The sequence below is a fragment of the Alligator mississippiensis genome, chromosome 4 (genome assembly GCF_030867095.1).
Source record: "Alligator mississippiensis isolate rAllMis1 chromosome 4, rAllMis1, whole genome shotgun sequence".
Lineage (NCBI taxonomy): Eukaryota > Metazoa > Chordata > Crocodylia > Alligatoridae > Alligator > Alligator mississippiensis.
In genome coordinates this window covers 60,121,552-60,149,544 of record NC_081827.1, presented here as the reverse complement: position 1 = coordinate 60,149,544, position 27,993 = coordinate 60,121,552, and the positions used below count along the sequence as shown (strand labels likewise).

Genomic DNA, 27,993 nt, shown 5'->3' with positions numbered 1-27,993 from the left:
TGTGCTACACCACCACTGCTGGATAAGGCAACAGTAAGCAGAGCATGCCCAGCTTGGCACCTGGTGGCCTGGGGGATGCAGGTAAAAGTGCTTGGGGCTGATGGGGTGATCCCACACCATGCACACTGCTGCAGGGGCCAGGGCAGGCCCAGGCACCACTCTCCAGCAGGTAGAAGGAGCTACTGGGCAAGAGTCACTCCGTCAGCTGCATGCTTGGCTCAGCTCTGCTCTGCTCTGCTCTGCTCTGCTCTGCTCCAAGCTAATGAGGATATACTCAAGGCCCTTCCCTGCCTTCCCCCCACCCCACTTAGCCTAGGGCCCTCTGCTTGGTGGGGCTCATGTCCAGGATGGAGCCACCACGACCGTGATCCCTCTGTGCATGTCCCCACCTGGGCTTGGGGCCATTTCGTTCCCCACCCTCCCCCCAAGCTGGCCTTTGCTTCTGGGCTGCCCCACACAAAACCCTGGCCCCACTAGCTGGGAGGGCACAGTAGGATCACCCCCTGACTGGCAGTGGGGCTCTGGGAATCCTGGGCCATGCTGAGCCAAGAGCAGGGGGGAAAAGCCAGGCAGCCCCCAGCTGGGGTCCCTGCTGGTGGGAGAGGAGAGGCAGCAGGTTTAATTCCCCTCTGCCTGAGTCAGCTGTCCCATGCCCCTGCCCCCTCCATTCCAATGGGTGAAAGTCTGGCAGGGGCTGCTTTGCCCCCGCCAGGCAGATGGGGCTGTGTCCCCAGCACACCCACCCCCCTTGTCAGCCAGGCATCACTGCTCTAGCTAGGGAGCAGAGGGGCAGAGCTAACCCTGCTCTGCTCAAGCAGACAGCCCAGCCCAGCCCAGGCCTGCAAAGCATGCTGGAATACTGGGGGACTGTGATTTAACTTGAACCAGGAAGGGGTCTGAGAGACAAGTTCCATAAACTGGCTTGAACTAAATCATTTAAGTCTGATACTACATTCAACCATATTTATCTTAAATTAGTTTCAACCATTTTGAAACTGGTTTATGTTCATTGAACTTATGTTCTGTTACAGGTTTAAACCAGCTTCTGATCACTTAAACCAGTTTATGTGTAACTTTTGTCCCTAGGCACTCTGATAAATTTACTTCCCCCTTTATACTCCAGCATATTTTAAGGTAGTTTTATTTAACTAAAAAACTATTTAAAATACTGTTTTTGCATAAATTGAATTCCAATTACCATCCAAATCAAGCTTGACATAGGGCATATATACACATGCTCTGGGAGTAGGGGGAGGTGGAGTTGCTTTAATTAGAGCGGCTCCTAGACCTGCTCTAATTAAAGCACCTGGAGCATCTTGTGTATCAGTATCCTTGCGCTTAAAAATCACAGCAGGGTTGCTTTAACTAAAGCTCATTTGACAAGCTATAGTTAAAGCATCCCTGCCATTATTTTTAAGTGTGGGGATGCTGCTACAGAAGATGCTGGAGTCTGCTGGAGCATGATCATTATGAAGCTCCAGAAGACTTGATTAATCAAGTTACAACATGTTGGAGCAGCCTTGCTGCTCATGTATAGGCACCCATAGATTTCAAGTACAGAAGTATCATACAGTAAACAAGAAATTAGTTGTTCTCACTTATCTAACACAATAACAAAATGTGAAAAACAGGGAATCTCAATGAATATATGTTGACCAATAAACTGCTGAAATAAGTGTATTTAGCCAGAGAGCTAGAACCAATAATGGACTTAAAACTTGGGTAGAGCTGAACAGCCTAAATCCAAAATGCAATCCTTAATATCCTTCTTAGCTGCTTACTAATCCTCAAGGAATTGATATTGACTTCAAAGTTCTATACAGAGAACTTCAAAGTTCTCTTTAGTGCCCAGAGTTCTGAACTGGTGCATGCATAAACTTCCCCAGTCTGAGCAGTTTGGGGCCCAGCTTCTGGCTAAGCCTGACTGAGATCCAGAAACTAAGGCTTTTGTCCAAGTCCTCTGAATTTAGAGTGAACCTATGCAAAAACAGCATGTCTATGGAATTTAAGTCTATACTGCAATGTGTATATACAAGGGGTACCTAAGTAAAGGTTGCATAGGTAGCTTTAATTTTGGAATTTTCTAACTTTTGAGTGCTTCAATTTGCAATCTTAACATTGTTATTTTCTTTGGATGTGGACACACGAGATTTACTGCAGAGTAAAAGTGAAGTGCACACATGACACAGCTTTCAATATAGTAAATCATTCAAATCCAGGAAAAAATTACCCATAGAAAAACATGCAGTAAAGTTGCTATATGCAAAAGATACTATGTAGAATCTGTCATGTGCCCACTCCCCTAGTGTATTTCATCCAAAGGAAGTCCTTTGTCAAATGAAAAATGGCTCTTACTGCCATCTGGTGGCCAGGTTCTATAACTGTGCCTACTACAAGCAATTGACATAGAGAGCTGGTGATGTGTCCACTCCCTACTGAAGAATAAATTTACTACAGAGTAAAATCTAGGCTACATTGCTCCATAGTAATCATGTTCAGTGTACACATTTTTTTTATGCAGTTAGTACATGATGCAGTTATTTGTACTGTATCTCCTAGTATTTGGATGCAGTTACCTGTAGAAAATAAGGAATAATTTAGCTGCCACTGGCAACTGGTAATAGTTGTATTTCATTATTACAGCTACTTCAATATGGAGAAGGATGACTGATGGCCATACCTTCTTATGTAATTAAGCAATTAACCTAAAACTTATATCTGAAAAATTTTATACATACCTGTGTATAGAAAGAATGCAAAAATTATTGCTAAAACATTATCAAAGAAAAATTTGTTTTGACTCTAGATCTTCACCTAATCAAGGAATTTAATTAGTGAAATATATGTAGAAGCTAAAATATAATACCCGCACTTTTAAAAGATCACATAGCAGCAGGCCATATAAGAAAAGAGATTATAACAGCAACAGACACATTTTCTTAACAGCTTACATATCCAGTTTGCTAAGTTTGAAAAGTAAATATAAGATCATATAATTATTATAAATTCAACATAATGATGGAAAAACTTGCATGTATTCTTTGATCTGTAGTCACCTTTAATAAATATTTTGGATTCTGCTGACAGTTCATAAAAGCCCAGTGATTAAAGCTAGGTAGGTCTGGTAAATTAATGTTTAGTATCTATGGCTTTGAAGACACAAAGGGCTCTAAACTACCTGTTGGGAGAAGGAGGCAGAGAAACACCAGTGGGAAGTATGTTACCAATAGAAAGTATGCAATAGAAAGTATGCTTCTACTACTATTCATATGTGCAGCCTGATAAGAAAATAAGAATAACTTTTTTCTATCCCCAGCCAAAATGCTGGATGCAGTGTACAACAGGATAAAAATAAATAGAAACACAGTAAGATATCAAGTGAGGATGCAGATACAAAAACAAGTTCTGAAAATGTGAAAAGAATAGCATGTGCTCAAAACTGATCATTAAAAAATTTAAACTTTGAAGGCATAGGGAAAAAAGGGAACCAGAATAACAACAACAAAAATTAAGGCTGAGGGTAGACAAATAAAACAGATTTCTGTGGAGAGAGGGTGTCACACTGAAGACCCCATGACCAGCAGGCTTTAGTCATCCATAAAGTCTGGGTGGTGTGTGAATGTAGGGATCAGACAATATTGTGTTAATAGATATTCTTAAATGGAACAAGGAAAAATAACATTAATGACTTTCAATTAGTATCACTGGCTTTAAAATCCATAGGTAACTAATGCAGAAAACACAGATGAAACATAAAATAACTACCTCAGACCAGTTAAAAAATGTTGATGCTACATTTGAGCTATATTGCAAGAGATCATATTACTATTCTGAGTCACAAAAACAGGAAACAAAACCAAGTGAGAATCATGCTCACAAGGCTATCCATTGCTCTTTCACTCAACATAGAAGAAGTAAAAATAAATTTGGTAAAGTTATGCAGCAAAAGAAAATTCTGTAATGCATTACATATAGCTCATCATGGAAGGATAGGGTCAAACATTGACACTGATATCCTATAAAAAGGGACCGGACAAAACAGAAGTAATGTCATAGCAATACTCTTCCTCTTCTCAGGAAGAACTATTAAATGTACTAAAAGGACAGGACTGGGTTGTGACAGGGAATTTTAACTACCCTGGTATCTGTTGAAAAATGATATGGCAGGGCATGGACCTTTAAAGTCCTTCAGAAAATGGAGTAGTCTACTAGGACAGTAGGTATTAGATTTGACTAACAGGAAGATAGATTGAGAATCTAAAAAGTGGAAGGTAATTTGGATGAAAGTGATCATAAAATGATAGCGTTTGCTATACTAAGGAAAGGAATGTGTGGGAATACCAGAATAAGGATAATGGAATTCAGAAAAAACAGACTTCAATAAACTAACTGGTAGGTAAATTGGTAAATAAACTGTTAGGTAGGATCTGTTGAAATGAATAAGTGCAGGAGATCTGGCAGTTACTGAATAACAGCATATTAAATGCACAATGGTGAAACTATCTCAATGCTAAGGAAAGATAAGGAAACAAAGTAAGAGACTATTATGGATTTCAGCAGGAGTTTTTCAATAATCAATAAATGAAAAAGGAATCAAACAAAAAGTGGAAACAAGGGCACGTGACTAAAGATGACTATAAAGGAAAAGCACAAGCATATTGGGAAAACATCTAATAGATTAGATGCAAAATGAATTTCCAATCAGCAGAGAACAAAAGAGACAACAAGAAACGGTTCTATAAACATATATGAAGTAAGAGGAATACCAAGGAAAGGACAGGTTCATTACTAAATGGGAAAAGAGAGTAATCAGAAGATGCAGAGAAGGCAGAAATATTCAACATCTTCATTACTTCAGGCTTCACTGTCACTGGGACAAATGCCTTGGAGTAGGCTGCAACTGAAAGACACTCCTGAATCACCAAGATGAGAAACCTTCAGCAAGATCTTTTTGTGTCTTCAAAGCCAGCAGGTGTCAGAGGTGTTATACTATACCTGCTCCAAGAACTCATTTTGACCAAGTCCTCTTCCCTCAGGAAGGTGCACTCATTTCACTACAAAAAAGGGGAAATTGTGACCAGATACTTTATGAAATTAATTTTAGAAAAACAAGGTAGGAGGGCAGGCCAGAATATGGAAAGAACAAGTTAAAAAAATACATAAAACAGATATGTTCAAGTCAGGATTGCCTAGAAAAACTCACACTACACCTTAAGGTACTAGCTGAAGTAATTTCTAAATCATTAGAGATTATTGCGAAGAACTTACAGAGAACAGACAGAGTCACAGAACACTGGAAAGGTAAACATACCATATTTACCCAAATCTAAGAAGGCTTCAAATTTAAGACAATCCCTCAATAATTAGATTATATATATGGAAAATTATGTTTGTTATAATTTTCTCTGTATAGCTTCTAATTACTGGAGGGTTGTCTTAAATTCATTCTGCCCACTGCTATGACAGAGAAAGCAGTGGCAGAGGTCTCCCTAAGACAAAATGCAGAGTGGTCATTCTGGGAGACTCCCACAATGGTCAAGGGGGACTGAGGGGACAATCTGCCACCCTGACCCCCTAGCCCAGGAGGTCTGCTGCCTCCCGGGGGCCCACATCTGGGACATGGCAGAGAGCTTATCCAGCCAAACTTATCCAGCCCTCCGACCACTACGCTATGCTCCTTATCCATGTGGGCATGAATAACACGGCTCAGAGCAGTCCAGCCAGGTCATCAATGGCTACAGGGCTTTGGGAGCGGGGTTTAGGGGATTGGGCGCAGGTGATTTTTTTCCTGTATTCTCCCAGTTATGGGTCATGGGCCAAGGAGGGAGAGACAGATCGAGGTAGTCAACTGAAGACAGTGGTGCTGGTGTCATTGTGAAGGCTTCCACTTCCATGATCACAGTCTGCTTTTTGGTGAGAGAGACAGCGGTCTGCTGGGAAGAGATGGCCTCCAACTCACTTCACTGAGGAGGAAGCTCTTCTCAGCCAGACTGGCTGACCTGCTCGACCGGGCTTTAAACTAAGCCTGCTGGGGGATGGGTGGGCAACCACCAGAGCAAGCCCGCTAGACAATAGTTACAAAACCAACAGGCTAGGGCACCCAAGGGATTCCATTCCTACCCCAGCCCTGGAACGGTGTCCTCCTGGGAATGTGAGGAAGCCTAGGGCTCCCAATGGGACGCTTACATGTCTGTACACCAATGCCAGGAGCTTGGGGAACAAACAGGAGGAACTGGTCCTCCTACTAAACAAGAAAGACTAAGATCTCATAGGGATAAGGGAGACTTGGTGGGACTCTACCTATGGCTGGGCCACAGGTATAGATGGCTATACCCTGTATAGGAGAGATCGTGCAGATAAAAGGGGTGGAGATGTAGCTCTCTATGTCAAGGACAGCTACACATCCCTGCAAGCTGACATTGGCACCCAAGGAGGGTGACTAGAGACCCTCTGGGCTAAAATACGTGGGGAACGTGGCACAGGGGACACAATGGTAGGAGTCTACTATAGACCCCCTAACCAGGAACAAGAGATTGACCAGGAATTCTCCAGGGAACTGGCTGAGGCTACACGCTCTCGGTGCATGGTTGTCATGGGAGACTTCAACTACCCAGACATCTCGTGGGAAGAGCACTCGGCCAAATCCAAATGGTCGCAAAGCTTCCTCACATGTGTGGACAAACTCTATCTGACCCAAGAAGTCTATGGACCCACAAGAGGTAAAGCACTGATGGACCTGGTACTGGCTAAAGGGGACGACCTAGCCAGCAAACTAAAGATCGAAGGAAAGCTGGGAGACAGTGACCATGAGCTGATCACTTTTACTATCCATCGCAAAGCTGGCAAGTCAGTCAGCAATGCAGAAGTCCTTGACTTTAGGAAAGCTGACTTTGATAAGCTCAGGAGGCTTCTTGTCAAGGCACTAAGGGACCAAGACTCGGCAGGAAAAGAAGTCCAAGAGGAGTGGTCTCTCCTTAAGGGAGTGATCCTGGAGGCACAAGAGATGTCCATCCCATCTCAGAGGAAAGGTAGCAAAAGGGCACAGCAACCCCCTTGGCTCAGCAGGGAACTCGTGGACCTCCTAAGCCAAAAAAGAGAGACTTATAAAGGATGGAAGATAGGAATCACCACAAAGGAGGATTACTTTGCACTGGTCCGTACCTGTAGGGAGCGAACCTGGAAAGCCAAGGCTGCAACTGAACTCCACCTGGCTACACATGTCAAGGACAATAAAAAATCCTTTTTTAGATATGTGGGGAGTCGGAAGAAAAGAAAGGGTAACATTGGACCCCTGCTGAACCAAATGGGACAACTGACAACTGACTCCCATGACAAAGCTAACCTGCTTAACTGTTCATGTCGATTTTTCATCAACCCCAAGGGGGTCAGGCTGCCTACTCCCCCCAGCCTAGCAAGATGCGGGACGGCCAGGGTGAGGGTGAAATTATACTCAGCATTGGTGTAGACCTTGTAAAAGAACACCTTGAGAGGCTGGACACCTTCAAGTCAGTGGATCCTGACAGATTGCACCCCAGAGTACTTAAGGAGCTGGCAGGAGTCATAGCCCAGCCATTGGCCAAGATTTTCAAAAACTCTTGGCACACAGGTGAAGTACCTGGAAGCACCTGAAGACTGGAAGGCCAATGTGGTGCCCATCTTCAAGAAAGGAAGGCAAGTAGATCCAGGGAACTACTGGCCAATCAGCTTGACCTCAATCCCTGGTAAGATTCTGGAAAAAATCATCAAAGAGTCCATTCTTGACATGCTGGCTGATGGCAACATCCTGAGGGACAGCCAGCATGAGTTTGTTGCAGGTAGGTCTTGCCTGACCAATCTCATCTCCTCCTATGACCAGATGACATATCACCTGGACAAGGAAGAAGAGATTGACGTCATATATCTGGACTTCAAAAAAGCCTTTGATCTGATGTCCCACAATCTTCCCTTGGAAAAATTGGCCAACTGTGGTCTCGGCTACATCACAGTCCGATGGCTGGAGAATTGGCTCCGAGGCCGGACTCAGAGAGTGGTGGTCGACAGAAGCGAACCATCGTGGTGTTCTGTGACCACTGGTGTCCCCCCAAGGCTCCGTCCTTAGACCTGTTCTTTTTAATGTCTTTATCAACAACGTGGATACAGGTGTCAGAAGTGGACTGGCCAAGTTTGCCAATGACACCAAACTTTGGGGTAGAGCGGTCACACCAGAGGATAGGCTGGTGATCCAGGCTGACTTGAATAGGCTGAAAAAGTGGGTGGATACAAACCTGATGACTTTTAATACCGACAAATGTAAGGTACTCCACCTTAGGAAAAAAACCCACAGCATGCTTATAGGTTCCGCAGTGCTACACTCGCTAGCACCAAGGCCAAAAGGGACTTGGGGGTCATGATAGACCACAAAATGAACATGAGCCAGCAATATGATGTCCTAGCTAGTAAAGCAAACCAAACTCTGGCTTGCATCCATAGATGCTTCTTAAGTAAATCTCAGGATGTCATCCTCCCACTATACTCAGCCTTAGTTAGGCCGCAGCTGGAGTACTACATCCAATTCTGGGCTCCACAATTCAGGAAGGATGTGAAGAAGCTTGAGAGAGTCCAGAGGAGAGCCACGCACATGATCAGAGGGCAGGAGGCTGAGAGCCATGGGGCTCTTCAGCCTGGAAAAGCGCAGGCTCAGGGGAGACCTGATAGCAGCCTATAAGTACATCAGGGGTGTGCATCAGGATCAGGGGGAATGTCTGTTCACCAGAGTGCCCCAAGGGATGACAAGGGCCAATGGTCACAAACTCCTCCAAGACCATTTTAGGCTAGACATAAAGAAAAACTTCTTTACTGTCTGAGCTGCCAAGGCCTGGAATATGCTCCCTCCAGAGGTGGTGCAAGCACCTACTCTGGACTCCTTTAAGAAGCATTTGGACTCTTATCTTGCTGGGATCCTTTGACCCCAGATGAATTCCTGCCCTTGGGGCAGGGGGCTAGACTCGATGATCTCCCAATGTCTCTTCCAGCCCTAACGTCTATGAAATCTATGAAAGTGGCAAGAAAAGTAGTGGCTGGGGGAGTAGGCAACCTGACCCTCATTTCTTGCCCCCCTCACCTGCCTCCCCACCAGTTGCCCAGTACTGTATATGCCCTCATGAGCCTACCCTCCTGACACCTGTCTCCACTACCACTTGCCCCCAGTGGTGTCTGATCCTTCTGCCACTTGCCCTCCCCAGTGACTGCTTCCCTGCTGCCTTTCCCCTCCACCCAGCCACCTTCCCCTACCACCCAATTTCCAAGTACTCTCAAGCTGGACCTCAACCCTGAGGTAGGAAAGATATCACAAAAAGATGTCTAACAGTTATGCTGGTGAAACAGCAGGAACAGGCTCTGCAGGAATGTGATAGGATCTCCTTTACTGGAGGTTTTTAAGAACAAGTAAGGAAGAAATCTATCAGGGACAGTCTAGATATATTTATTTCTGCCTCGCTGGAAGGGACAAGCTAGCTGACGTCTCTTTGAAACCGTAACAGGGAGTTCTGTTACTTCAAGGGAAAAAACTTGTAGCAATTAGAGTCCAGGCAGCTGAACAGAGGTTAGCTGCAAAGGAGTAGGTAGCAAAGAAGCACTGTTATCTACCTAGAGAGCTGCACATTAAGGAAAAGAGGAACATCTGCAGCCAGACAAGGGAATGCTGCCCAAAGCAAGCTGGCTGCAAGAGAGCAGGCAATTAGATGCCAAAGGCTTGGAGTGCCTATTTCTGGGGTAGCTATGCTGCAATAAACAATAGGGCAGAGCCTAGACAGGCAACCAGGACACAGCTGGAGCAGTAACTGTAAGCTGCCATGGAAACTAGATGTCAGGCCCTGATGAGAAACCACTGCAGGTGGTGGGAAAAGTCACCTGACCAGAAAAGGGCAAGGTTTGGGGAAGTATATAAACCCAGGACCTGAGCCGGGGAGGCAATCTGAGCCTGGAGGTTGCACAGGAAGGTGCTCTAGAGTGGGAGAGAAGTAGTGGAGCTCTGGATAGACACCTGGGCTACCCTAGGCTAGGCAGATAGAGTGCTGCTGACTTAAAGGGAAATATGACTTAGGGTAAAGGGAAGTGAGTCAGCTGAGGAGTTGCTATTTGGGTTAAGATACCCTGAGGAGTTTGTGTTATAGCCAAGAGGGCCTGGTCTCTTGTTACAGCTGTGACCAGCAGTGTCTGGCATAGTAATGGAACTATTGGGGACAAGAGGAGGTTCTAGGAATTCCTGAGAGGGGGTGTGTTTGTGAGCTTTGCCAGGGGCTGAGGCTCAAGGCCCAGAAATAGCTTGGGTTGAGTAGGTTGGTAGCTGGGAGCAGGGCTGAAGCCTAACCCAGGCTGAAGTCAGGTGGGGTCAATGAACCCAGAGCCCTGAACAGGGAGAGAGCACCCAGAGCAGGGCGAGAGCCAGGGCAAAGGGTCAACAGCCCCAGTGAGCAAGGAGCTCAAGAGAAGCAAGAAACAGAGCCAGGGGCCCGAAGCCCTAGAGGGGTGAGACCAGGGCCAGGGGTCTACAACCTAGGGAGATAAGAGCAGGTCAGATGTACCCACAGCCCTAGAAGGGCGAGACCAGGGCTGAGGGCCTAAAGCCACAAAGTAGGCAGGACAAGGGCTAGAGCCCGGAAGCCAGGTCCAACACAATAGGCTGGGGCCAGGTGACCCAGAGAGAGGCAGGGAGTGGAGGCCAGGAAGGCTGAAACCCCAACAGGGGGAAGTAACTAAATCATAACATCTGCAAGGCATGGACATGGCTGTAGGGGAGGTTGGAAGCTTTGAATAGCCCACAAGGCAGAAGATACCCTGCGGCATGCACAGGTCAGGAATGCCCACATAGTAACAAGGCTGGATTGGGAATATCAGGGTCCAAGAAGGATCTACTGGCAGGAAGACAGAGCAGGGCTTGCTCTAGGGCCCTTGGGAGGTTCCCCCTTCAAAAGTTAACTAAGAACACCAAGGTATGGCAGGAAGGAGAGAAGGGAGGGGACCCTAGAGCCAGAGCAGGACAGGAGCTGCATGACCACCAGAGGCATCATGGCCACGCTCAAAGAGCTGGTCCTTGTACAGAGACCTACTATTTTATGATTTTAAAAATACTGTTCTTAGAATACTCAATCTGCTTTATAAATTTCATCTCTGACTGTAAGCCACCCTGAGCCTTTGCTAGGAAGGATGATGTATATATCTACTAAATAAATATAAGTCAAAGGTAGTAGAAGACCAGCAATAATTTCTGATAGGAGCTATAGCATATCTTTTTATAAAAAAATACCTAACAAATTTGCATGCAAACACTAGTGAATCTAAAATTTATCAGCTAAAAACTACGATTCTAGTTCAAAGATTTTAACGTCAGATAATCTGACCTCCTATATAACATAGACCATAGATTTATCCTGCTAAATTTTACACTGAGCACAGCAACTTGCTGTGCATACTGGGGTGCTGAGAGAGTGAGAAGCCAGAACAAAACTTTAGGTTAGGGAAGCACAGAATCACTCCTTAATTACCACCCTAGGAAGAGTTAGTGACTCAGAGGATACACCAGAAAGGGGCAGTAAGAAGGTGAAGTCATGTCTTCTCTCTTACTACATACCAACCATGAGGTTGGCCTGCTACACAGCATGGCATATGCCATGGGTGCCAACCTTGAAGCAGAAGATCTCTGGTACTGCCAAAACAGGGTGATGTATAATAGGCATAATTACCCTAATGAAACACAAAAACAAAGTATGCTTGATGAAGGTGTTGGGGCAGGTTAGAGGAAAAGTGTTTATGCCTAGGATGAATAATACAAACATCCCATTGATTTCAACAGCGCTCCATACTCTGCTGTCATAAACAATTCCAACCTTTCGTTAGAATTTTGCTTGATATGACTCTTCCCGTCCAATGTCTACGTAATTAAATAGCATGTTCATGCAGGGTATCATAGATATAAAATATTCTGGCCTTTAAGAAAGTACTGGCACATTCTTTTATTTTATTAAGAAATGAAACACACATGTTCAGTTAAAAAAGTTGGAAAAGTGTGCTCATAATCCTTATGGGGAGAAGGAAAGGAGGCAGTGTTGTTCCCTACAGATACACATACATAGGATATAATAATTCAACTGCTCTCAAAGTAAACCGTAAACTACAGTTGTGTGGGTGTGCCTCTTTTGTATATAAATTTCAATCCCTTTTTTTGCACAAATAAAAACAGATGCTTCACATAGCGAAAATGCTCATTAGTCATGCTGGGATCCTGATTCAGGATCACACTTATAGCCAGATCCTATCATGGTTATTTCCAAGCAGTTTCCCTCTGGTTTCGATTTTGCATGGTACTGACCAGCCCTACAGGACATTATATTCTCTGAAGACCAGGAAGTGCATGGGAGGACTCCTTTAAAGGGTGATTAAAGAGGGAAAAAGGAAGGATAAAGAATTCTGCAGGTTTCTTCTGAGACTAATCAATGAGATTTCTGCTCTGGAATGTTTCTATATGCAGAAAACTCATTTAAAAACCCTGTCAAGCAGGATGATCACAGGGTTTGTTTGTTTCACTGAACAGCATTCATTAAAATGTACAGAAACCTAGGTAACTGCCACATGCTTTAAGATAAACATCTATCCTCAAAATATTTAATTAAGCTCTCTTTCCACTCAAAGGAAACAGCTGGAGAGAGAGACCAAGTACACATGATACAAGCATTCTTACTATTTACATTGATACTCCTTATTCATCCTTAGGTGATAATAAAATAGGTTGTGCTTTGGATAATAAACCTCTGACAAGAATGCCCAGGATAGTAACATGCAAACCATATGGTCTGAGCCTGCCAACATTTATACACCTAAATAACTTTATGCATATGGACAGTTTTGTTAAAGGGATGCTTCAGTGAGTGAAGTCAGTCACAGATGAGTAAAAACTGAAAAAAGTGGTGTGTCTCATCTGGGTGGCTGGTGCAGAAAGAACAATGCTGCCAACTAGTGAATTTACTCTTTTAGCTCAAGTGATAGACATCCATGTTCTGGTCTGAACACAATATAGATAGCAGGCAAGGTTCTTTGAGTAGATGTGATATATTTTATTAGACCAACCAAGTAGTTGGAATAAAGTTCTTAGTAAGCTTTCAATCACCCTTATTCAGGCATAGGAAGTGAACAGCAAAGACTTCCTATGCCTCAAGAAGGGTAATTGCGCCCCAAAGCTTTATTCCAACTACTTGGTTGGTCTAATAAAAGATATCACATCTACTCAAAGAACTTTGCCTGACAATATAGGCATGGCATTTTAATTTATTGTGGGGAAATTCTGCTGAAGTTATCTCTATATACCTTGGTGAAATTACCTAACAATAAAACTAAAGTTCCTTGTCTTCACAATGTTTTACCTTAGGTTAATTGGTCTGCTCTAACTGTCCCAAAGCAATAAAACAGCTTTTTAAGTACTGAAGATGACAAGCCCAAGGTATGTATCACCAATGCCAACCTCCTGGGCAGCTGTGAAACCAATTTTTAATGAGCACTGATATGATCAGCCAAATTATAATTGCAAATAGCTTTTTGGTTAGACCTTGATGCATCTGGATCAAGTGGAAATTTGTAGTTTGAACTTTTATAAAATTATAACTGTATTTTTAAGTTAACATGTCTCTAAGCTGACAGATATACTTCAGCTCTGTAATAAGTTTAATTTATATTTGCTTTAAGATATTTATACAACTAAATGTTATGTAAGATTTGAGAAAAGGAATATTTTAAATTCAAATTACTTTGAATACAGAAATATAAACCTCATAATCTGATGCTGTAAACATTTATGCACAATTCACATTACTACTTCTCTGCATGCATATAAATATTTGCAAAACTGGTCCCCAGATTCATGAAAAAATAGACAATTTAGTCCTCTAATCAGAAAGTATTTTCTAGTTTTTGCAATGCAAGGAATCATCTCATTTTTCCCTAGGAGCTGAAGTAAGCATAATTATCAGCTTCTTTACCTAAAGCCTTATATTTCTGTGAATAGACAGAGTGAATGCATAAGTCCTCCAAGACCAGTATGTATGAAACAGCCGCTGGAGTTCTATTTGACCAGACCACATTATCCCTGCAACATTTTTCCTCCATCATTTTATCAGCATTAAGGGATTTGTTCTGAAATGTTATATTTAGGTAAGATATGGCTTCCTTTTCCATCAGGCTATATTGGTTTTCTATTTTGTTTTGTTTTGTTTTTAAATAGAGCATTACAAAATTACATTTTTAAGTTTTAAGTGCTAATAGGTGGGTTTTGAGTAATTTCTTCTTAATGCAGTCCATATGCATTTCTATTTATTTGTCTTTTACAGAGCAGGAAGTAACAATATGGATTTGATTTTTTTCTCTAAGATAACCATTTCTGAATGAAATACACTAAATACTACAGTGCAGTATTAAGATAATGAAATATGTAATGAGGAGAATATTTTCATTAAGGGATGGGTTCTGCAATTCTTATGAGTAGCACTTATCACAAAAATTGTTCAAATCCTATTGCAATCAGTGACCTGATCTTTACTTTTAGTGAGTATTTAGAAATTAAGCCACTTATTCCTTCTAAAAAGAGATGGAGAGAAACAAATTTCAACTATATTAAGTAATATTACACTAACAAACTCATAAAACTCTTTAGAAATGCTACAGCATTCTAGAAAATCCTTGTGATCTTGCTTTACTTCATACTATTATCTCTGTCTCTATTGATTAATCAAGAGAGAGCAATAGAAATTTGCGGGAAATAATTTACATTAAAAACAAATCTCCCCTCCCCCCATTGGTAAATTACCAAGATCAGCAGGGCCGGTCCAAGGTTAAGTGGCACCCTAGGTGAATTGTGTACCTCGGTGCCCCCACCACTTCCAACATAGAGGAAAATAAGGAGTCTAGAATGAATTTTTACATGTACTTATTTGATATTCAAAATGAGCACTAAAACAATAACAACAAAACATTTTTATCGATTGTTTCACACTTTTCATTAACCCTAACACAATTATAACAGCTGGCCAGGGCTGTTATTTAGAATGATATTCCTGTTATTTTGTTCTGCATATAATTTTGGTGCCTCCCCCCAGATTTTGGCACTCTAGGCGACTGCCTAGTTTGCATAACAGTTGGACCGGCCCTGAAGATCAGTCATGATTTCTACTGAGGATTACGAGCATGTTTGTAATTTAAAGTATTTTATCTTCAAGATGCATTATAAATACTGTGGCATACCCTTAGTCCCGCCATAACATTTCTGTTCCTGCTCTGGAAGACCTCTGGATTACCGGCAGAAAGAGTGTCTGTCTCATTTCTGTTAACCACGAGCAAGTTATGGCTTTTACAAATCTGTTCACTATTTACAATTAATTGGGCCTTCTCTGTGAATCAAAGAGAGCTGTGACAATGCTTCTCCTGTTATATTAATTCACATTAGCATTTGCAATATTTTTGCTTTCCCTGAACATTTTTGTGAACAAGAGCATACACAAACTCATAAATAATTCATAAAGAGGTTCTGAATAGCAGCAAAGTATACTGATGGGTTTTATTCATTTGAATAGTTAGAAAGATTATTTTTGTTCTGTCTGCTTATCTCTAGATACAACTATACTGCCAACCTTCCTATCTTTTCACTGGAATCTCTTCTCCCTTACAAATTCTTCAGCATACAACCTGTCCCGCCCTACTGCTTCTCTCCATTGCTCAAATGCAAAGTATTCCATCAATGCAAACAATGGACTTCCACTGACATTAGCAATAAGTTAGTAGCAAAGCCAGATATGCTGGGTTCTTGGTTGTAGTCATGTTGGTCTAAGTTGCCACACTTTTAGCTTCTCTCATTCCTTGGAGTCTCAGACCAGCAGAGACTCCCTATGTCTGATGAAGGGTGACTGTGCCCGAAAGCTTGCTAAGAACTTTTTTCCAACTGCTCAATTAATCTAATAAAATATATCACATCTCCTCAAAGAACCTTGCTGGCCAAAGACAGGTATGGTCCTGTTTGCATCATCACTGAATATACTCACAGAGTGAAATTCTGAGAAGCTTTCATAGTTTTTAACAACAAAAGTAATGACTATAGGCATTTTCCCAATAATATATTGCCAAGATTTTAACAATGGGCTTCCTAAAGTTTTCCATCTTAATCTGTGATACATGTGACATTTCCTGAGTAAAATACTCTTTCCAAAAAGAATCTACCAGCTCTATATTCCCTGCCCAACGCAATGTTCCCACTGATAAATCAAGGCAGACCTACTACCAATCACATTTCCTTTTTGCTGAGATCCTTCAAGCTGGCTCCCTTACCTGGCAGTTGTTCCCTGAAGCAGTGGTAGTTCATGGATTGTTCTGTGGACTCTGCTGGCAGCAATGTTGGCAAGCACTAAGATCTTCTCTAAAGCACTTCAAGATTGGCTGTGTTACAAGGGGCAGAACTTCGTCATCTTATCCATGTTAAAGGGCAGAAAACACAGAGTAAAATCCTGTGAATCCGACAGTTATTCATCTGTAACTTGATCCTTTCATTTCCTTCACAGAATAGAAATAATGTATAACACTCAAACTTCCATATGTTTAACCCACTATGCTACCTTTCATCTGTCAGAGCCCTTCTCAAATACTTTTACAGAATAAGGAATGACTGCTGTTTTTCCTGTAAAAGAGTGTTGGAGCAGAGTGCCATTGAAGCAAGTATTAAGTGCTATATTATGTAAATATTTAATGTGCCATGGGAAACTACATTTTTAAAAATGCTGAAGAACCTGACTAACCAGACTAATGTGGCAGGGTGGGGGGAAATCTTTCCACAAGAAAACTTTAAGGAAGAGAAAATACAAGAAAAAACAAAACCTAGAACTCTTGGCAGCCACTACAAACCTTTGCTTTTCAGTTAGAAAGTAGTAGTGATTAGTAGTTTAAGTGACAAATATTTAATATAAATGTTAAATTGAAAATTTTCTTATTCAGCCTTTTTAGACTATTTTGAAAGTGAGATATACAAGGCATAAAATCAGAGCATTTGAAGAAGAGCATCTGAACTCTAGCATATTTGCAACTGTACCATATAAAGTTCAGATAAGGTTCTTCGGGTAAATTCAATATCTTTTTTTGGATATTGGATTTACCCCCCAAAAAATATCGGATTTATCCAAACAATCTTGTCTGCCTATGTTCTTAGACCAACACAGCTACAACCTACACCCCTGAAATATATAACATTCAGTTAATTTATGCTTTCTCTGACATTAGATAGTCAACAGCAGCTCTAATCTGTTGCTTTCTGGCAGAAGCTACAGCTACTGAGGCACTGAATGAATGAACTCGGTCTGAACTTTGGACTCAGTCTCAATGGTCTAAAGGGAGGACAGCCTCCATTCCTTCATACTCTTGTCTAGGCCTATGCACTGAAGGTCTTGGTGTGATGGTTGCAGGACTCCGTAAGGGACATAAAGAACTGGACACATTAAATATTTACAGAATACAGTACTTAATACTCAGTTCAGTGGCATTCCGCTCTATCATTCTTTTTAGATAAAAAAACAGTTATTCCTTTTTCTATAAAAGCAGTATTTGAGAAGGGTATTGAGTAGTGAGCAGTATCTGACAGATGAGAAGTAGCGTAATGGGTTAATCATATGGAAGTTTGAGCATTCTGCATGATTTGTATTTTGTGAAAGAAATTAAAGGATCAAGTTACAGATGAATAACTGTCAGACTGACAGGATTTTACTCTATTCCACCCTTTAACATAGATGAGATAACGAGGTCCCGCCCCTTGTAACACAATCTTTAAGTGCTTTAGAGAAGATCTTAGTGCTTGCCAACATTGCTCCCAGGAGCAGGAGGGAGGATAATAGTTCTAGGACAGCCTCCACTCCTCCATACTCTTGCCTAAGTGTATGCACTGAAGGTCTTGGTGTGATGGTCACCGGACTCTCCATAAGGAGCATAAGGAACCTGAGGCAGCTACCAAGGTATCCAAGCAGCCCTATTCAGCCTGCTTGCCTCTCTTGAGGAAGGCCCTAGAAAAAGTGGGCCAAAAAAGCCATGCCCCAACCCAGTCTATCCTGGCCAAAAATGAAAACTAATTTATGCTGTAATATATTTTTCAGCAATTTTCCAATCAGAACATGCATTAATTAGATATTTACACAAAGTCTCTCTCTAAACCAGTTAGTCTTTCTGCTCCTTTTGATGAAAGACTAACCTGATTTGGATTTTTCCTGTCTACAAACATGACATGAAAACGTTACTAATAGCTATGACCACATACAAAACAACTAGCCTTTGGTCTTTACATAAGCCTTTTTAAATTAAATAATATTATGCCTGTTGGAAAGTCTCCTAAACCCTGCAACTTGGAGAATGAGAGGGGAGCATTAGAGGGCTGCAAGGCAGTACAGGCAGCTGAGCAAGCACTGGCTGAAGAGAAGTAAGCAGCCAGGGGAAGCTACAGATAGGAGTTAAAAGGGGACTGCTTGAGAGCTAGCTGCATGGCCACAGGCAGCTAAGGCTCCAGGTAGGTAAGAGAGCAATGACTTCAGCTCAGTGGCTTAAGCTGCAGCACCTGAGAGCTGCCTGTAGTAGGTCAGAGCAGCTGGGTAGTGGGCTAAGAAGAAACCCCTGGGCAAAGTTGAGGCTTTATCACCAGAAAGGGTGGAGCCCCAGCATACTAGGAACTCAGCTTCTGAGATAGAGAACTTAGTCTGGTCCTGATATCTGCTGAGGGTGGAACTATTAGCCAGTGCTGCTAGAGAGGGGAAACCAGGCAATGCAGATACCAGGGTAAGATGCAAGAAGTCAGCAGGTAGAGGGTAGGAGTTTGCTGGGACCTTGTTCCCTGAAGCAGGGAACCCCAGAGGGCACCTTAGTTTGAGTACTGGCAGGTATAGTATTGGACGTCTGAGTGTAGCTATAAGGGCAGTAAAAGCCATGAGTGGGATGCCTTGGGAGGCAGCCTGTGTTATATGGACTGAGCCCTGCAAGTGTCTGGGACCCAGCAGGCTGTGAGAGGCTGATGCCAAGTACTTTAGAGCAGGGGTGGGCAAAATATGGCCCATGGGCCAAATCCAGCCCACCAAGCACTTCCCTCCAGCCCGCAGAGCCTCTTCAAAACCCATGTAATGGCAGCTGCCTCGCTAAAAGGCTCCAGCGGCACCAGCCACTGGCTGCAGCACCTCAGGCTGTTTCCTTGGGTTCCTCGCAACCATGGTTGGTTGCGAGGCAACCAACCATGACCTCAGCCCAATTCAGCTGGCCTTGCTCCGCCCCGCCCCGGCTCAGGCCACGTTTGCAGCTGGAGAGGGGCGGGGGAGCTGGGCCAGAACCTGTGGTGCCGGTAAGGGGAAAAAGTGTCTGGGCCGGGTTCTGCTTTGCTGCATGGGACTGGAAAGGGCCCTGCCCTGCAGGTAAGCCCAGGAAAGTGGCTGCTGGACAGGCTTTCCCTGTGCCGTGCTGTGCAGCTTGGGCCATGCAGGGTCGGGATGGGCCTGCACTGGGGAGGGGAAGCAGCAGCTGCGCTGCAGCTCTGGCCCAGTCAGCATGAGGGAGGAGAGGTGGCGGCGGAGCTGTATGCTGCTTGGGACAGGATGAACCCAGCTGGAGTGGCAGAAGCTCAGCTGCATTTTCCCCCTACCTGCACCAGTCAGTCCCGAGCAGCACATGGCTCCACCGCCACTTCTGCTGGCTGTGGAAGACCCGGCCAGGTCCATCCCATCCGGAGCAGCATGCGGCTAACGCCAGCTTCCCAGGTGCTGCTGGGGATGGGGCGAGCCCGACTGGGTCGGCACTGGCCAGCAGAAGCAGTAGCGGAGCCTCCTTTTGGGACCAGCTGGCACAAGAAGGGGGAAAGTTCTGGGGCAGGTCTGATGCCCCTGAAACCCCATTGCTGGGGCAGGATGTTAGAGGGGTCACAACCCCTTGCTACGTGGTAAGTTGTGCAAGGGGAGGGACTTCCGGTGGCAATGGTCAGGGGGTGGGACATCCAGTCCCAAGATGGCAACCACAGGGTGGGGAAAATGAAGGGGCGGGGCTACCCATGCAGCCCTCGACAGCTCGCCAAAACTCATCAAGCAGCCCTCCGCCTAAAATAATTGCCCACCCCCACTTTAGAGGTAGAAGATAGCAGCTAGCCCTGAAGAACTGAGGACTCAGGGCTGAACCCAGTACAGGGCTAAGGGGAAGGTCTAGTGGTCCAGCCAGGGTCAGGGACCCTGTGGGCCAGAGCATCAGACCAGAGACCTTGGTGCATGACAAGACAAGTAATATCTGCATGGCTGTGGCTATGGAGGTAGCTAGAGGCCATGATGATAGCCCTTAAGACAACTGGACCATGGGGCCACAATTAGGGTCTAGTTTCAGAGACCTGATGTTTGGAGGGTTCGGAGCCCCAGAGGGACTGAGCTTGGAGGGGTTGGAGCCCCAGAGAGAAACGCATAGGATCCAGAGTCTGACTAAGAGTAGCATCAATAGAATCACTGCAGGGCTTGGTGTGGGAACAATCTCCCAATGTAAGATAACATTTAATACTGAGGCATGGCAGATGAGAAACTGAGGAGTTGCAGTACGGCAGGATTAAGGTGGCCACCAGGGGGCACCAGGGCTGGTCCTGTCACAGTGCCCATTAATCATTTAATTGCTGCACAAAGACTGGCACAGCAAATGGGGCATTTATGTCAATCAGGTGACAGCACTGTAGAGAAAAACCTTTCTCTGAGTTCATCCTGTTAAGTACAATATTACTGTGGGTAAAAACCAGGGCCCAATTGTGCCTCCTGATTCATGTCAGTAGTACTGAGTACACACAGAAGAGGGGGCAACGGTGTCTTCAGTGTTCCCAGTGGAGAAGAGGACACCTCTTGAGACCTGGGATAAAATCCAGTCTTACTGTTGTGAACAAGAGATTCTTAACAGACCTTAATGGGACCAAGATTTCATTCTAGAAGTCCAGACAGGGATCAGGGCATCTCGTTTTTGCTGCAGAGACTTTGGGACAGAAAACAAACACAGTGGGAAAACTAAACTATATGAGCAAGCTGGTATGTTTCAGATATTAATATAATTCTCCAGGGAGCAGTCAATATACACATCCCGTAATAAAGCACAATCAGGCAGAAAGGAGGGATTCTTGAGTAAAGCATGTATGGTAAACTAAATAAAAGATTCCACACACAAACAGTTGCTTTACTTAGATAAATTTGTGAGGGGAAAACTCTACGCTTGGTGATAGTTCAGGTTACAGAAGGACATACTGTAGCAGAAACCCCCTTTTCCTCTTGCCTGCAGTTGCTCTCCCCTCCTTGGGTATGTTTTTCCTCTTCTACCTTTTCTTCCTTCCTCTTTCTTTCACTTTAAGATAAGGAATTGTGTTTTAAAATTTGTATGTGTGCATTTTGGATCTCCCCTTGTATTTTGGTATTTTTATCTATTTGTGTGCCATGGCATTACTTTTGTAGCTTATATTTTATACTCCTCACCTTTCAACTTTCAACTAGGTGTGTTCAGTTTCAGAAGTAAGTTATACATTGTAACAATGTTAACAAGGGCAGGAGTCAAACTGCCGCTTCCCTGTATCAGGCGGTCCCCTGAAAGAGCGAGTGAATCAGTGATTGAATGCGTAACACAGTAGCAGGCAGCAATTAACACCTAGGAAAACTGTAGATCAACCAGCAGAAGAAATCAATAGAAGATAATGTAGCAACCGGGAAATCTCTAAACGTCACTGTTCAAGGGCTAGAAGCCCTGGTCTGAGTTAATCAATGCCAGGGACCAACTTCTGGGCTGAACATCTCCAGATCGGCCGCTCCCAGAGCCCTATTCAAAATTCATCAACGGACTCCCAAACCTGCACGTACATGCGGATGACCCCTGGGACTGACAGATGCCATCCAGTAGCCACCGAGGGGGGAGTCCCACGAGGGTCAATGACCCCTGGATTGGGCAAACCTGAAAACTGGGGAGTCACCAAAGTCTGCCAAGGACAGATAAAAAAGCAGTGAAAAGTGACCCTCAGCGGCGCCCTCTTGATCTCCAACTTGACCAGCACCCGACCTGTCCAGCCAGAAGGACCAGCCAGCGATCCCCTTCTGGAGGATAAAACCACACTGGAAGAAGCCTCGACTGGCCATCGATGGCAGACTCCAGCGCCTGTGGGATAGGTATACCTGACTCTTGTAGCTCGCTACTGTGTGTGTGCGCGCGCGCGCGCGTGTGTGTGTGTGTGTGTGGGGACCAGCCCCAAGGTTTATGATTTAACTTCATTACAGTGCTTCAATCCGCCTAATAAACCAGAATTTTAAGGATCCCGAGTTGGACATTTGTAGCCAACAATACCACATTCACATAATAGCTTGAAAGCACATCATGAAGAAGCTAAAAGGAGAAAACTTCCTTTCTGTTTTCATATGGCCTCCAATATAGTGATTAATGTGCCACAAAGCACAATAAGGCTTTCATGTCAGTCTCCAACAGATACCTAAAAACAAGGTGTACTCTAGCTTCATACTTGTATTCTAATGCCAAACCCGAACAGTGACTTCATGTATTTTCATCTTAATTACATCAACAGAGGAGCAGGTTGACCACCACACATTTCATTTATTTGGGAAGCTATCTTACTTTAATAATGTTAAAAGCTGAATTTGGATAGCTTTTTGTAGGTTTGTTATGTGATGTTATGGACATCACCATGGGAATTGTTTCTCATTTTTCAGGCATTAAATGCATGGGTCAAGAAGCTGTTTAATAATGTATGTATTTCATAGACCAATACTTTTGATGTTACAAAAGTCACAGACATTATGGGTACAGATGCTACTAAAGCAACAAACAATAGAGATAAAGGAAGTTCAGCTTTCTATGTTATACATTACAGAACTTGAGTTGCACCATGCATCCTAACACAGACACACTTTCTTGTGTTTCCTCATTCTGTTCAAATGCTTATCTTGTTAAAATATACACTTGTGGTGAATTTATAGTCTCAAAGTCTTCAGCTGTGTTTTGAAAAATGTGCTTTCTTACATCAGGTGCAACAGGCTTAATTTCTTTAGCTTGCTCCTAACGCTTTCAAACCGAGAGCCCTCTTCCTGTCTTGTTCCTGCCAGGCCAGGCTTGTCTAATATCTTCCCCTCCCCTTCAGTCACACAGAGCAAATCCTCTGAAACTGTGGAATACAAACAATCAAAGAAAAATCCTTCCAATTATATGGGTAGGGGGAAAGCGGGAAATAATTACAAGGCCAGTTACATTTGCTGTAAGTAAATATTCTTACATATAGTTCAAGTGTTAATCCTTGACTTTTTTAAAGTATAGCAGTGAAAACCTCAGTTTTGGCATTAGCTATCCTTTCAGGTTTGGCAAATCTTCAGCATCCAAGCCATCATTTCCTATGAAATTACAGGGCATGAGTGCCAAAAAGCATCAAGATGAAGTGGCTTAAAGGATACTATAAACTGTATTTGAACAAGGATGATGATCTTTTTCTGGGGAAAAAAGAACATTCTACTTGTCATTACTAATATAGGTGAAGTTTCCATGAGTGTATTAACACATCTTATTCAGAATCTGTATTTATTCTTTGTAAAAGCTTTATGTTTGTTCAACCTCTTAATGCTATTTATTCAAATTGCAAAAATTGTAACTATACATCATAAAATTAATTTGACCCTAATTAAACCCTTGTCATTTTTTCATTGAAAGGATTTCCCATATCTCTCCCAGTTCTACTGACTTTTTAGGACTTGTCCTTTTTCAAAAAATAAGCTATCATATCCATGGCTACTGGTAGCGTATTTTATCAAGGGGTTCTTCCTATAGTAATCAACTTTGGACGGTGACCTAAAGAGTCAATATCGCGTCTGTGGGTAGCCTAACTTGTACCTCAATCTTGAAAAATTCTACTTGCTGTTTTTGTATCTACAATATTTACAGTGAGGTCCCCATACCCTCTCCAGTACTTCTGGCTCACTTTTTCATACATTTACCTTAGTTCAAATAGTTAGGTACCACTGATGAGGTATTTTGCCATACTGTTCTTTAATGGTTACACAAATTCATGAGGTTTTGGCCTTCTCTTTGATATGTCTGGAGTGTTCTAGAATAGTTTCCTATGTTAAATCCTTTCCCATTTTTCTAGAAGTATTGGCTTATTTTCCACCTTTTTCAGGTTGCTGACCTCTTTATAATTCAAGAATTGTTATGATCACTGCATCTGTCTGGCCTCGTGGAGCCACTCTCTTGCCGCTTTGGAGCGTGCACCCAGTGTCGGCCGCAGGATGTGTTCCGGTGACCTTGACCTTGGGTCATGATCACCCCGGAGGCCCCGATACTCGCCTGCCATGACTTGGTCTTTTCCTTCAGTGTTGGGGCTCCTTCTTGCCACTCCTTGCAGATGGGGCGCTGCCCTTAGCAGGCGTTCTTGGGGCTCCACCTCCCCTACACCCCAGCCATGTGCCAACCCTCAGAACGGCCAGATGTTGGATCGCTGACTTGCCCTTCTGATGTCTTCACCTGCCTCCTCTTCTCCTCACTCATCACCTGGCCTCTTTCTGTGAGAGATGACCACAGGACTTTGGATCATCCCAGCCAAAGCACCAAGTCTTCCTTCACTACACTGCTACCTGCTGTGCTGTTCTGGCTCCTCCTGGCCTGTGAAGGCTGTCCTTGGCCCCTCTCCCTCCTTCAGGGCCCTGCAAAAACTCAAAACGATTTAAGAAGAAAGAAAAAGGAACAACTGGGGTACAGGGCTGCAGCCCACCCCGCTCAAGTCCAGTGTCTGTAGCTCCAACGTCCCTCGATGCCTTTCTCCTTGGCCTGGCTGCCCTGCCAGGCCAGCTTGATGCCTCCTTCAATAAATTCTGGGCCCCTCCGTCGGATCCCTGTCTGTATTGTTCCCCAGCTGCCAACACAGTCTGTGTGCAGCCTGGGGAGCAGCCTTGCCTACTGGTCCCGGTAGTGCTGCCCTCCTCTCCATTTCCCCACTGCCGGCTTTTAAATCAGCCGGGCAGCAACTTTGGATTACGCCATTGGCTGGCAATGTTCCCAGCCAGCAATAAAAGCGGCTGATGAACTGCATGGGCGATTCGTCTCGTGCAGCTCGTTCAGCTCCATTTTTCATTGTTGGTAAAATTTACAAATGACACAAATGGGTAAGTGAATGTGAAACAAATAGGAAGAGTGAAAAAGTAGAACAGTTGAAGTAAAAGGAGAGGAAGAAAGGGTCAGATGTATTTAAGGAGAAGCAAGCAGCGAACACAAAGGCTAAGTACAGACAGTCAAAGAGTCCATGGCTGAACTGATTCAATCTTCACAAGTTAGTTTAAATTGCATAAATTGAACTGATATGCAAGTGAAGAGACATTCACTTTTGATTCTGGAAATGTAGCCACACGCCTGCAGTGGCCCAGGGCAGTAGCCAGGGGGGTGCTAGAGCATACCTCCCTGCTCAGCTGGAGCAGATAGCTTGGGCCAAGACTAGCCCACCCAACTTGCAAGGTGGGGATTGTGGGGACGTACAAAGCATCCTGGGATGCTGGGGAACTGTGAGTTACCTTGGATTTGGAGGGGATCCGGGACAGAAGTTCAATTAACCAATTTAACCTAAATCAGTTAAGTCTGATACATCCATCCAGGTTTATCTTAAATTGATTTTGGTCATTTTGAAAGCACTTTGTGCACTGGACTTCTGTTGTGCTACAGATTTGAACTGGTTTCCAGTCACTTATACCAGTTTATATGTAACTTCTTTCCCTAGCCAAGAGGTAACAAACAATACTTGGTATTACAGGAATCATCTTTTGTTTGTAGTGGCCTAGAAAAGTGAGATCTTCATCCAAGATTAAGATGCTGAGTCAGTACAATAATAAAGAATAATAAATAAAAACACATTTCCAAATTTCAGACTTCCTGACATTTTAATATATTTTTGTACATATGTACATACATATGTGCTTGAAATTCCAATCTACACTGTGCAAAGAAAGAAATCAAGCTCCTTTATGTATAGTTTTTGCCTTTTTTTATAAGCTATAGAAGTGGCATGCTGTATAGAAAAGAACAGGAAGGACAATTTCTGAGTTTTAAGCCCACTTCTGCCATTTCTTATAGCATTAGGGATGTACTTCATTGCTTTGCTCCTCAGTTTTCCTGGCTGTAGAACAGAGATAAGACTCACTCACCTTATATGGAAGCTTACATGGAAGCTACTAACATAAAAACTAAGGTATTCATTTTTCCCGGTGACACATTTCCCCTAACTTTTTGACAAAGTTGGCAATAAAACTGGCTAAACAGCAACAAAATCTGTTGTTATAATGCTGAATGATGCCTACATTATATCAACAGTCATGTTCTCTCCAATATTGAAAAAACACTAAAGCTGCACTATAAAAGTTTTATTAAATAAGAAGGCACTTTCTATAGCTGAAGTACAAAAATAATTTGCTTTCACTTGTTTTTGGCTGCTGTTTTCTACCGGCAGGTGACTTCCATCAGTATTCCACCATGAATCTAAAACGGTAAAATACAATGTAGCAGAAGTAGTTGCAATATTAACCCTTCAACCCCACTCTACATTTGCTCAGCCTGATATGTTTGACTAAATAGGAAACTGAACTGCCTCCTGGTCTCTTTCCAATGATTCTGCAACAGACAGAATTGCTCTGCAGTGTTTTTCAAGACAAGGGCTGACCAAAATATGGCTTAATTCATTTTTAGTTAAATTATAAAACATGAGAAATGAAATTGAAAGACAACAGGCATGACAGAAGTTGATAGGACATTAGATTATATTGTAGAAATTCACATCCCTGCATGTATGAAGCACTAAGGAAAACATCTCCCTGTGAAAATGAAATTGATAAGGATGTTTACTTTGTTATGATGGTAAGATTTACTTTTGGGCCCATAGAGCAGAAGAAAATGTCTTCAAAGTTTCCACAATTGTGTCCTTCAATAAACTACAGAAGAAAATCAGTTATATTTTAGGAAATGAGAAGATTTATATTTGTCTCTGCTATTGGAGACATTTATATACTCATACATATAATTTATTGTTTTATAGAACAGAAGGCAAAGAGGGGAGAATAGAATAAAGAGAAAAATTAATGAGGTGAAGAATAACTATAAGTACTTTTCTTCATTTATATTACTTCATAGTGTAGAGTTATATTACTGTACATAACCATTACAGGCCAATTGTGCTGGGTGCAGTACCTACACAGGAAGAAACGAGACTGGAGAAGAGTGCACTTCTACAGACGATCTTGAAGACTAAGAGAAAGACATGCTGGATTCATAACTGGGCTAGGCAGCTAGTGAAGATCTCTGATAAATTTCAAAAGCACCAATGCAATGGATACAAAGGCTAAAAGGTTCAGCACAGGACAGGGAGAAATAACTAGAATAATGGAGTAAGAACTAGGAAAAATGTATGCTGACCAATCAGGTCAACTGTGAATTCATTTTCTAAAAGAAGAAATAGAATTCTCACCAGCAGGCAACTGGCCTGACACAAGGAAAAAAGGTATGAATTAGTTCATCTTCTATGTGGTTAAACTAGCATCATATCCAAAAGATGTTTTCATGATTATAGCAACACATATACAGGACAAACGAGACAATGAGGCCCAAGAGTTCAAGTTCAAATAGAACATTTAGTTTCTTGAAGAGGGTCCAAAAGTTAGACTGGAGTCACAGGATGAAGCAAAAACAATAGAACAAAGAGCAAACTATCCCAAGCAAGTGAAAAGGATGCAATGCTGAATGGTTAAGATGACAATCACTTATACTAAGGCTAAGTACAGTCAGAAAGCCCAAGGTTGAATCAATTCAATTTCGCAGGTTAGTCTAAGCTGCATAGATTGAACCAATGAGCAAGTAAACAGACATTTACTTTTGATTCCAGAAATGCAGTCACCTGCCTACAGTGGCCTAGGCCAGAACCCAGGGAGTGCTAGAGCA

The 27,993-nt window shown here is 43.0% G+C and overlaps 1 protein-coding gene across 4 annotated transcripts in view; it reads right to left on the bottom strand.

Annotated features, from left to right (window-relative positions):
* The window catches only part of ANO6 (anoctamin 6), a 115,445-nt gene that overhangs the window by 83,908 nt on the left and 3,544 nt on the right, over positions 1 to 27,993 (bottom strand). Inside the window, exon 1 of one of the 4 annotated variants that reach the window (XM_019492780.2) lies at positions 16,342 to 16,663. The exons of the other annotated variants lie outside the window; for them this stretch is intronic. Coding sequence (XP_019348325.1) covers positions 16,342 to 16,375 — 34 coding nt within the window. The 5' untranslated portion in view covers positions 16,376 to 16,663. Of the gene's footprint in view, positions 1 to 16,341; positions 16,664 to 27,993 lie in introns of those variants that run through there. 4 annotated transcript variants of the gene reach the window in all.